The sequence below is a fragment of the Hakea prostrata genome, chromosome 2 (assembly GCF_041222555.1).
Source record: "Hakea prostrata isolate BN-2017 chromosome 2, UWA_Hpros_2, whole genome shotgun sequence".
Lineage (NCBI taxonomy): Eukaryota > Viridiplantae > Streptophyta > Magnoliopsida > Proteales > Proteaceae > Hakea > Hakea prostrata.
In genome coordinates this window covers 18755576-18767535 of record NC_142601.1, presented here as the reverse complement: position 1 = coordinate 18767535, position 11960 = coordinate 18755576, and the positions used below count along the sequence as shown (strand labels likewise).

Genomic DNA, 11960 nt, shown 5'->3' with positions numbered 1-11960 from the left:
ATCTTGTTAAAACAAAAATATCATAATCATTAATTTACCTATTCCCACAATATGTGTGAAAAAGCATTGGTGTTTTTTCAATCTGGATTTTCATTCTTCAGCCCCCAATATTCAATCTTGGTTCCACTCCTGGTTACAACTAGAAATTATGTGGAACTCAAAAGTAAAAAATAATAGAACATAAAAAAAAATCCAGCATCCTAACTTGTGGGCTTCGCTGTAATTTGTGGTCAATAGCTGATGTCGGGAGCCAGGGGGCGGGGGGTCGCTCGGTTCGGTGAAGCGCACGGTCGAGATCGAAATCTCGACCGAAATTTTGATCTCGACCGTCCGTCTGGGTGTCGAGACAGACGGTCGAGATCGAAATCACGGTCGAGATCGAAATCTCGACCGTCCGCTGCACATGCTGCGCATTAAAAGCGCAGCATGCAAGTCACACACCAGAGCCTGAGGTGACCATCCAGACTCGTGGAACATCCAATTGGGTACGGTAATAACGACCTCTTCATTAAATGTGCTCCATCGGGTTGTCGGGTCTCATGCATGGTTACGAGAAGATCGGTTTGAGTTGGAATGGAAAAGTAACATGCACTGTACGTGAAGCCAATATGTGGTCAAGTCAATCGTGCTTATCTATTCCAAAGTCCTTTTCGCCACGTCATTTTTATTTTATATTTGTCAATTAATGGTAATTGTAACGGCTCACCGAGTCCATCCCAGCCAACTTCCGCGTCGGCGCGGTTATTTTCTTCTTAAAGGGCTCTTAGATTTTTTCTGACAAGACTCTCAACCAAACAACTTGACTTTTCTTTTATTTCCGATCCTTCTAGAAAGAAAGGAAAAATACTTCTCGTGGAAAATTATTACACAGATTAGAGTTTCTATAAATCAAACCCTGTTAGGCTCCTCTAGTCCTCTGCTCTCATCATTTAACATTTCACTACGCATTTGATAGAAAAATCGAAAAGGAAGAAGACGATAATGGCGTATCGGAGGCCGAATCGGAGCGATGTTCATCTGTCAGAGGAGGAAGAAGCGAGGATTGAGCAAGAAGCTAGAGGTTACTTTGATGGTTTGGCTCCCAAACGCCACACCAAGCCTCAGCGCAGTGATTACTCATCTCAATACACAGATATGCTTGATAACTCCTCCGATTTCATCCCTGAATTGATCAAGTTTCAACAGCTCGAGAACGATTCCCAGGTTTTGCTTTCACCTCGCTTGTTCTACTTTTCCTTCCCATCCTTCTATGTTTTAGATCTTCATTTAAAGCTATGAAAAAACCCATTAACTCAAACATCAATTGAATTGATGAGTCAAGAGAAATTCCAAATGTCGCTAGTTTTTTCTTTTCCCCCTTCATATCTGATGGCTCTTTTGGCTGCATGGATCAAAAGAAAATGGTTTATAACGGGAGCAGCGGAGAGGAATACGTGGAGACAGAATACTACAAAGATCTCAACTGCGTGGACAAGCAACACCACACTGTAAGAGATTGAGTGCTGTTTGATAGAATTTTTCTGAGCCGACGTTCTAGGTTTTCATTTTCTTGGCGTTTTTTGTTTGGTATGGCAGACTGGAACGGGGTTCATTAGGGCAGAGAACACCTGTGGAAGTTCATTTAAGCTTGCTCCAGATACTTGCTCTGCTTGCCCTTGCTCTGGTAGAGGAAACCCAGCAACCAACGATTGGATTCCTGCCGCTGATGATGAGATGGTAAGAATGAAAAGGTTTTTCAAAAAAAAAAAATATATATATATATATATATATATATATATTTTGTAAACTTTCAAAAATAATTTTGAAATCATTGTAATTATATTCTCGCTTGAGCTCGACTTTAGTATTGTCTCAATGATTTTAATATTGACCGTGATTTCGATCTCGACCGTCCATTTCTCAAAAACGGTAAAAATCATTTTTTAAAAATAGATGGTAAAGATTGAAATCTTGATTGATCTTGCTTTAGATGTGAATCATAGTACAATAGTACATTTTTTTGACTAATTTTGCTTAATTTTGATGCAGGTAATTCTGAGATCAGACAAACCTAATAGGAGTGATATATGAAGGGCATTTTCTTAGCTGATTCGGACAATGATGTTTATAACTTAATGATTCGAACCCTCAATGTTGTATGTCTGGCATGTGCATGTTGACTACTTGTTAGCATTTACCCCCAAAAAAAAAAAATCATTGTTATTTGAAGTATTAGAAAAGCATATGCATGAATGAGGTTATCGATTTGGGTGTTTTTAAGGTATATTTTCCGTGTCACCCCTAGCTTACCTTTCAAAATTAATGTCATCCTCTAGCATGGTTTCTTTGCTAGATAATAAAAGAGTGGAAAAAATAAATATGTGAGACAATTGTTGTGAGATGGGGAATAAGAAAGAATTTTATGGAAAAGTTGTGAGTGTGAGTCTTGTTAATACAATAACCTAGAGGAGGACGAATATATTACCTCTAATGGATTTTATCTTTGATTAATTGCTAATTTAAAATTAACTTGAAATTTTTAAATAAAAATTGAGCAATTATAACCAATTCATAACACAAGAATTTATAGTAGTTCAACTTGTAAAGTCTTCATCCACTTTTCTCTTAGTCTTAAGAGAAACTTCCACTATTGATATATGTCAATACAATGGGTAGAAAATTAAATTCTTACAAATATTTGTTGGTCAAGGGCAAAAGCACCCCTTACAAATCTTTGGTCTAATAAGATAAGTGCATCATTAACTACTTCTATTCTAATTTACTTGGAGTATGATTAAAACAAGTTACAATGATATGGTACGATATTACCTAACAAGGGTATCATACTTTAAATGAGTGATGCAAATAGAATGAATGCACAAAATGAATGATTTGTAATACTTCTAAGTCACCCAAAGGCATATAATCACCTCAGCCTAACTCCAATAAGCTTGCTTTTGCATCCTTGGAATATCCTTGAAGGGTTGAGTAGAGGTGAGAAGTAAGAGTACAATTGATTTTTTATAATTTGAGATCTTGAGATAATAAAGTAGGAAGAGTGTAATCAATGCACTCGATAGAAGCTCTCAAATGAGGTTAAGCGGGCTTATAAAGATGGCCTTGAAGTCTCCTAGCCCAAATCCTAACAAATAGATTTAACAGTCACATTATGATTGAAACAGTGTGTTGTTTGAAGAGACGGTGTACCGTTTGGGCTAATATAGTCATTAAACTAGTTGTTGGAATTAAATTGATTCAGATGGTGCACTGTTGGAGCTGGATGGTGTGCCATTACATGAGATGGTGGATCATTTGGACCAATGGATCAGTCTATTAGATCACTATGATTGCACTAGTGCACCCCCCCCCCCCCCCCCCCCCCCCCCCCTCCCCCCCCCAACCCCCCCCCCAACCAAATAAACCCCCGCCCCAATATTGGATTTCTTTGGTTTTTTTTTTTTTTTAACCGTTAACTCTATGAAATAGAGTTAAGATTTATAACTTTTATACTTGAGATGGCTTGCCTTAGGAGTATTTTGTCTTTGTTTTAGTGATAGTATTCATTAGGTGTTGTTTTATTTAGTCTCAACATGTTGCATTTTGTTTAGTTCATTGTTTGTCACATTGCATGAATTTCCCTTCTTTTTATGGATGAATTTGACTGTTTCTCTTTCTCTTGAACATGTAGGTGAAGATTCACAATAGAAGAACATGTCCACTAACTTTGTTATAGAGTTGTTGCTGCATTGCTACAACAACGGAGCAGAATATTCTCAGATCCAATTCAAATGGAATTGACCAAAAAGGGCTAACTTAAGTGGACTAAATTCTTGTAAATACATGATGGTTTTCAGCCCTTGATCTCAGGAGGAAGGTTCTAATCCTATGGCCAGAATCTAACCTAATGATTGAAGACATTTATGGAAGAAAGAGAAGAGAGGCAAGGAGGAGAGAAGGAGAGATTCGACCAAGGTGTGGAAGAGAGACTTGGCTGAGAGGAAGGAGGTAGAGAACGAATGTTGGAGCTCTTGTGGAAGCAAGGAGCTGCTGGAGTTGCTGATTTGCTGAAGAAGAAAGCTGGAGCTCATGTGGAAGCATTGAAGCCTTAGTTTATTCTTGTTTTTATAACTCTATCTTCTTATTTTCTAGTCTCATGTCAACTATACTTGGTTTTATGTATTTGAATTCTGTTATGGGCTAAATCTTAGCTGTGTTGGGATGATAGTAGTACCTAAACCTGAATTTTGATATGTAACTAATCATGTGTTCTTTAGTTTTATTGCAATCCACTTTATTGTTAATGAATTCAGCATGTTATATTGACTAATTTCAGTTCTTGAATGATCTTTCTTGAATGAATGTTATGATTTCATTAATTGGAAAATTAATGAAGTCTAGGTGTTTGTTGAATTGTGTGAGTTAGCATCATCTTTAATTAGGTTGTGTTAATTAGTAGGTTGGGTAGGAATACCCAATTACCTCACATTACCATTGATTGGATTGGGTTTAAATTGCATTCTTAATTCAATTCTTCATAGGAATATGCTGATGTTGATTTAGGATGCTAGCTTATGTGTATTGGAAAATACCATATTGCCATTCATTCCAAGTTCTTGATTTATCTTGGGGTTGTAGTATTGCTTTAGTATTTGTGTTTTAAAATTCAGGGGAAGGGAAACTTGATTCCTAACACACTTGTCTCTCATTAAGTTTCTTCCATTGCTCAAATCTACATTTTAGTTCCTTAGTTTTCTTTACCTGTCATTTGGTTAATTAGTTAGACAAATACCAATCAACCTTGTTAATTTCATTTAAATCAATTTTACTTTTACATTGAAAGTTAAGGATATAATTCTCCGTGGGATTGATTTTGTACTTATCATTTATTACTTGATTGCGATACGTATACTTGCGTAATATCTTGAGATACAAGCAACAAGTTTTTGGCGCCGTTGCCGGGGAATTTTGTCTTTGATAATTAGTGTAGAAGTAAGTTTTTGTTTTATCTACTGAAATTTCTTTACTTTGATATTAGTTTCCTTTTATTCTCAGGTGCTTTTACCCTTGTATGAACACGCTGCCTGATCAAGAGTTGGCACCCTTTGACATCGAAATAGAAAGGACATTTCGAGCTAGAAGAAGGGAGCAACGAGGCCTAGCAGCAGTTCCAACAATGGCTGAGGCAGTGAGAAATGGATTGAATAATAATGAGACTAATATGGCAGCTGAGGGTGATGATAGAGATAGAGCCATCAAAGCATATGCTGTCCCCATGTTGCATGAGCTGAATCCAAGCATAGTACGGCCAGATATTCAAGCCTTACATTTTGAACTTAAGCCGGTGATGTTCCAAATGCTTCAAACTGTGGGACAATTCAGTGGGCTTCCAACAGAAGATCCTCATCTCCATCTTAGACTCTTCATGGAAGTAAGTGACTCTTTCAAGATACCTGGAGCAACTGAAGAGGCTTTGAGATTGAAGCTATTCCCTTATTCATTGCGGGATAGAGCAAGAGCGTGGTTGAACTCCTTACCTCCCCAATCAGTAGCTACATGGAATGACTTGGTAGAGAAGTTCTTGATGAAGTACTTCCCTCCAACAAAGAATGCCAAGCTCAGAAATGACATAACTGGTTTTCAACAGTTGGATAGTGAGTCTTTATATGAGGCATGGGAGAGGTTTAAGGAGCTCTTGCGTAAATGTCCTCATCATGGCATTCCTCATTGGATTCAGATGGAGACTTTCTACAATGGTTTAAGTGGACAAACTCGATCCATAGTGGATGCATCAGCCAATGGGGCTATATTGGCAAAGTCTTACAATGAGGCTTATGAAATTTTGGAAAGGATGGCCAACAACAACTACCAATGGCCAGCTGAAAGAGCTGCTGCAAGTAAGAGGGTGGCTGGAATTTATGAGTTGGATGCAGTGACAGCCTTAACTGCACAAGTTTCATCTCTCACTAGTGTGTTAAAATCTGTAAACTTGGCTGCAACTGTACAACCACAACAAAATCTAGCAGTCTCTTGTACATATTGTGGTGGGGAGCATGTCTTTGATAGTTGTCCATCTAACCCAGAATCAGCCTACTATGTTGGTAATTCCAGCAAAGCTAATAACCCATATTCCAACACTTATAATCCTGGTTGGAGGCAGCACCCTAACTTCTCTTGGAATGGTCGAGGACAGAATGTAGGCCCATCATCTACCCCAACTAGACCTTATCAGCTTCCAAGTGCTCAACGGCAAGTGAAGATTCAGCCTATAGAACCTTCTTCATCAATTGAGCTCCTATTGAAAGAATACATGGCAAAGAATGATGCAATTATTCAGAGCCAAGCAGCTTCATTGAGAAATTTGGAGAATCAAGTAGGGCAACTAGCTAATGCTTTAAGCAACAGACCTCAAGGATCACTGCCAAGTGATACTGAAAATCCTAGGCGGGAAGGGAAAGAGCATTGCAAGGTTATTTCATTACGGAGTGGGAAATATATAGAGCCACCTCATGTTAAGTCCAGTCAACCGAAGGAAACTAATCCTGTCCAAGAAGAAAGGGAAAAGGAAGATCCAGTGGCTGTTCAAAAGGACCAATCTGATTTTGAAAACCAAAGTGTTGAACCACCAGCTACAGCTCCATTGCAACGGGGTTCTCCGAGAAAAAGTGCCTTATAAACCACCCCCCTTTCCTCAAAGATTTCAAAGGCAGCAACAAAACCATCAGTTCAAGAAATTCTTGGATGTTTTGAAGGAGCTCCACATCAATATACCATTGGTAGAAGCACTTGAACAAATGCCAAATTATGTGAAATTCATGAAAGACATCCTTTCTAAAAAAAAAAGATTTGGAGAGTTTGAAACAGTAGCCATGACACAAGAGAGTAGTGCCTTCTTGTTGAACAAGCTTCCTCAAAAATTAAAGGATCCTGGGAGTTTCACCATTCCTTGTGCTATTGGAGAAAATTATATTGGGAGAGCCCTTTGTGACCTTGGAGCTAGCATTAACCTTATGCCAATGTCAATCTTCAAGAAGCTTGGTGTGGGAGAAGCAATGCCAACTACGGTAACACTTCAGCTGGGTGATAGATCCTTAGCTCATCCTGAAGGAAAAATTGAAGATGTCTTGGTAAGAGTTGATAAGTTCATCTTCCCTGCTGATTTCATTGTTCTTGATTTTGAAGCTGATAGAGATGTGCCCATCATTCTTGGAAGACCCTTCTTGGCCATTGGAAAGACTTTGATTGATGTGCATAAAGGAGAATTAACTATGAGGGTAAATGGAGAGCAAGTCACTTTCAATGTTCTCCAGGGCAATGAAATCTCCAGATGAGATAGAGCAATGCTCAATGGTAGATATCATAGAGGAGCTGGTTTTAGAAGAAGTTGAGACAAAGGGTAGTAAAGATCCATTAGAGCTTTCATTAACATCTGAAATTTCACAAGTGGGTGATGAAGCGGTAGCTACATTAAATGGTTAGATGCAAGACCAGCTGAGACATTAAGAAAGAGTGGATTTGATCCTCTTGTATTATCTGAGCATGCAACTCAATCTCCTAAGCCATCAATTGAAGAGCCTCCTGTGTTAGAATTGAAGCCTCTTCCAGGACACCTTAGGTATGCCTATTTGGGTGAAGGAAAGACACTTCCAGTTATCATTTCAGCAGTGCTAACAGCAGAGCAAGAAGATATGTTAATTAAAGTGCTTGAAGAAATACAGCAAAGCATTAGGATGGACCATATCGGATATCAAGGGAATCAGCCCATCAATTTGCATGCACAAAATTCTGCTTGGAAGACTGCTGTAATAATTCTGTGGAGCATCAAAGGAGGCTGAATCCAATTATGAAGGAAGTGGTCAAAAAGGAAATCATTAAATGGTTAGATCTTTGGGGTGGTGTATCCAATTTCGGACAGACAAGTGGGTGAGTCCGATTACAATGTGTCCCCAAGAAAGGAGGAATGACAGTTGTGGAGAATGATAATAAGGAGTTGATACCTACAAGAATAGTGAGTGGGTGGAGAATATGTATGGACTATAGGAAGCTTAACAAGGCTATAAGGAAAGATCATTTCCCTCTACCCTTCATTGATCAAATGCTTGATAGATTGGCTGGAAAAGAGTATTATTGCTTCTTAGATGGATACTCAGGGTACAATCAAATAGTCATTGCTCCTGAAGATCAACATAAGACCACTTTCACTTGCCCATATGGTACCTTTGCCTTTAGAAGAATGCCTTTTGGTCTTTGTAATGCCCCAGCCACTTTCCAAAGATGTATGATGGCCATTTTCACTGATATGGTGGAACAATTTGTAGAGGTGTTTATGGATGATTTTTCAGTTTTTGGAGAAACTTATGATGAATGTCTCACTCACTTGGCAAAAGTTCTACAGAGATGTGAAGAAACCAATTTAGTCCTCAACTGGGAAAAATGCCATTTTATGGTTAGAGAAGGGATTGTTCTGGGACACAAGGTTTCCAAACAGGGTCTAGAAGTGGATAAAGCCAAGGTTGCCATTATAGAAAAATTACCACCACCATCAAGTGTGAAAGGGATTAGAAGCTTTCTTGGACATGCTAGGGTTTTATAGAAGGTTCATAAAAGATTTTTCACAAATATCTAAACCATTGTGTAGCCTCGCTTGAAAAAGAAAGTCGGTTCGGCTTTAGTGAAGCATGTATGACAGCATTTTTAGAGTTGAAGAAGCAGCTAATCTCTACACCCATCATTGTGGCACCGGATTGGTCTATTCCCTTTGAGGTCATGTGTGATGCTAGTGATTGGGCTGTAGGAGCAGTTTTGGGACAGCGTAAGAATAAGGTATTCCATTCAATCTATTATGCTAATCGGACCCTATCGGAGCACAACTGAATTACACTTGTCACCGAAAAAGAGCTCTTGGCGTTGTGTTTGCATTTGACAAATTTAGAGCTTATCTAGTGGGGGCAAAGGTCATTGTGTTCACAGATCATTCAGCCATCAAATATTTGATACACAAGAAGGATGCTAAACCAAGGCTGATTAGATGGATCTTATTGCTTCAAGAGTTCAATTTGGAGATAAAATATAGGAAGGGGACTGAGAATCAAGTGGCTGACCATCTGTCTAGGTTGGAAAATCCAAACCAAGCAGCTGAATTTGAAATTAAAGAAGTCTTCCCTGATGAACAACTCTTTGCTGTTTCCCTCTCAACACCTTGGTATGCTGATTTTGCTAATTATTTAGCCGGCGGACTTCTACCCCCTATGATGCCCACTCAACAAAGGAAGAAATTTTTACATGAGGTTAAAAGGTATTTCTGGGATGAACCATTCTTATTCAAGCTATGTGCAGATCAAATATTGAGGCGTTGTATCCCTGAGGTAGAAGTAGAGGATGTGTTGAGGCAATGCCATGACTCCCCATATGGTGGACATTATCAAGGAGATAGGACAGCAGCAAAGGTCTTGCAATCGGGGTTTTATTGGCCAAGTATGTTCAAGGATGCCTATCAATTCATTCAAAAATGTGATAGATGTCAAAGAGTGGGAAACATCTCAAAAAGGAATGAAATGCCCTTAACCAATATCTTGGAAGTAGAATTGTTTGATGTTTGGGGAATTGATTTCATGGGGCCTTTTATTCCTTCATATGGAAATCTTTACATTTTAGTAGCGAGTGGACTATGTATCCAAGTGGGTGGAGGCTGCTGCTTGTTCAACTAATGATGCAAAGGTGGTTATTGACTTCATGAGAAAGAATATCTTCACTAGATTTGGTACTCCAAGAGCCATAATCAGTGATGAAGGTTCACATTTTTGCAACAAATATCTTGGAGCTCTATTGTCTAAATATGGAGTTCGTCACAAAGTTGCCTCAAGCTATCACCCCCAAACAAATGGACAAGCTGAAGTTTCTAATAGACAAATCAAGTTGATTTTGGAGAAAACAGTATGCCCAACAAGGAAGGATTGGTCCATAAGGTTAGATGACTCCCTTTGGGCCTACCGGACTGCCTACAAAACACCTTTTGGAATGTCACCATATCAACTTGTGTTTGGAAAGGCTTGCCATCTACCATTGGAACTAGAGCATAAGGCATACTGGGCAATTAAGAAATTCAATTTTGACTCTACTTTGGCTGGTGAGAAGAGAATGCTACAACTCCATCAACTTGATGAATTCAGGCTCCAAGCATATGAGAATGCCAAACTCTACAAGGAGAAAGTGAAGAAATGGCATGACAAGAAAATCTTGCAGAGGGTATTTGAACCAGGTCAGCAAGTTCTGCTGTTCAACTCCAGACTCAAATTATTTCCAGGAAAGCTGAAATCAAGATGGTCGGGTCCTTTTACAATAATGACAGTATTTCCACATGGAGCAGTGGAGTTGCAAGAGGGCATCTCTAACAGGAAATTTCTAGTCAATGGGCAGAGAATCAAGCATTATTGGGGAGCACCATTGGAGCGGGACAAATCTTCAATCAACCTTCAAGAGGCTTAAAAGAAAGGGAGGTCACTTAGATTTCATTATTTTTAGTTTAATTGTGTGCTATTAGTTCATTAGGTGTTGAATAAAAAAAAAAAAAAAAAAAAATAAAAAAAAAAATGAATGATAGATAATTTGCTAACATGTATATTTTGATGTGCAGGGAGTGTGGGGAACAAAAAGAGAATGATTGGGTGTTTTGCCAAACTTATCATTAAATCAAACTGCTGAACAGAGCATGTTTCAATATCCAGCAAATTTCACTATCTTTGTAGTAGCGATGTGGCCACAATGCTACTACAAAGTTTTGACCCTCAGCTACGGGTCTTGCATGTTCTGTTAACACATTCCATTCTCTGTTGAAACTTACATTCTGTGTTCGTTGCTATAGCAAAGCTGCAGCAAAGCTACAACAACGATTAAACCACTCACCCGACCCGGTTTCATCTCAAACCCAACCAACCCATCAAAAATACACTTCAAACTTCTATCAGACCATGCTGAACCCATACTGATTCGAACCAATTTCATTTTTTTTAAAACCCTTCTAAACCAATACCAACCCAAACCCATAAAACCTCTCATTTCAAACCAAAATCAACGAAACACTCAGCTCACTTCGTCGACTCTCACGGCTCCATCGTCTCCTCCACTGCAACTCATCCTCCTCTTCTCTTCCATTTTCTGTTTTTCAAAGACTTTCACACCTCCATTTACCTACATTCACCCACCAAAGCAATCTTCTTCTTCACCGATAGCCCATCTTTCACAAAAACCCTAACTTTTTCCCCCATTCCATCCTCGAATCACTTCTCAGAGGACTACCGATGCCGTACTGGGTTTCGGGCATGTTTTTGTGGTATTTCGACCTTTCATCTTCCCTACACCACATCAGCTAAGTGTTCTCCCCATTTCTTTTCTTTCATTCTATATTTTTGAACTTTCGATTTCTTTGTGTTTTTGTTGAATGTTCAATTTGTGGTTTGTGGGTTATGTGTTTGTTCTTATGTTGTCTTAGTGTATGTTTTCGTTAGGGTATATACAACTTTTCTTATTTGTTTAGGTGTTATTTTGGAGCTACAATCACTTGCACACACCAATACAGCATTTCTGGGTCATCGTTACCCTATGCTCATATCCTCTGTTTTTATGCTTGCCATTTGCACCTAAAACAACATAGAATTTGTTTGTTAGTGTTTGTTTTTGTTTGCTTAGTTATAGTTCATTGTTTGTTAATTGTTTGTTCTTGTTTTCTACTTTTATGGTGTCTCTGTTTTTGTTAGATAAGGTATGTTTTAGTGTTTGTTTGATTAGTTATTTTTTTTTTTTTTTATTTTCTACAATTTGTTTGATTAGTTGTTGTAGTGTTTTTGTTAGCTAAGGTCTGTTTTAGTGTTTGTTTGACTTCAATAGTGGTTGTTAGGGGCCAACCTTGTGCACTCCATTCGAAATGGCCCCTAAGAAGAAGAGCAGAACAGACCCTAGTTCTAGTGCTTCAATGAGTCCCTCTTATT

General features: G+C 38.6%; 2 protein-coding genes and 1 non-coding gene across 3 annotated transcripts; 2 read left to right on the top strand and 1 right to left on the bottom strand.

Moving 5' to 3' along the window:
• Positions 1 to 901: 901 nt before the first annotated feature.
• LOC149023949 (uncharacterized) lies at positions 902 to 2574 on the top strand. The gene is made up of 4 exons (XM_089142866.1): positions 902 to 1203; positions 1398 to 1487; positions 1576 to 1716; positions 2029 to 2574. The coding sequence occupies exons 1-4, from the start codon at positions 982 to 984 to the stop codon at positions 2068 to 2070; spliced, it is 495 nt and encodes a 164-aa protein (XP_088998992.1). The 5' UTR covers positions 902 to 981; the 3' UTR covers positions 2071 to 2574.
• A 3016-nt stretch (positions 2575 to 5590) lies between these two features.
• On the bottom strand, positions 5591 to 5697 carry LOC149023948 (small nucleolar RNA R71). The gene has a single exon (XR_016171859.1). It is a non-coding gene; the product is annotated as a small nucleolar RNA R71 (small nucleolar RNA).
• A 1148-nt stretch (positions 5698 to 6845) lies between these two features.
• On the top strand, positions 6846 to 7307 carry LOC149023947 (uncharacterized). The gene has a single exon (XM_089143384.1). It carries the CDS (start codon positions 6846 to 6848, stop codon positions 7305 to 7307), a length of 462 nt encoding a protein of 153 aa, XP_088999510.1.
• The last annotated feature ends 4653 nt before the right edge of the window (positions 7308 to 11960 follow it).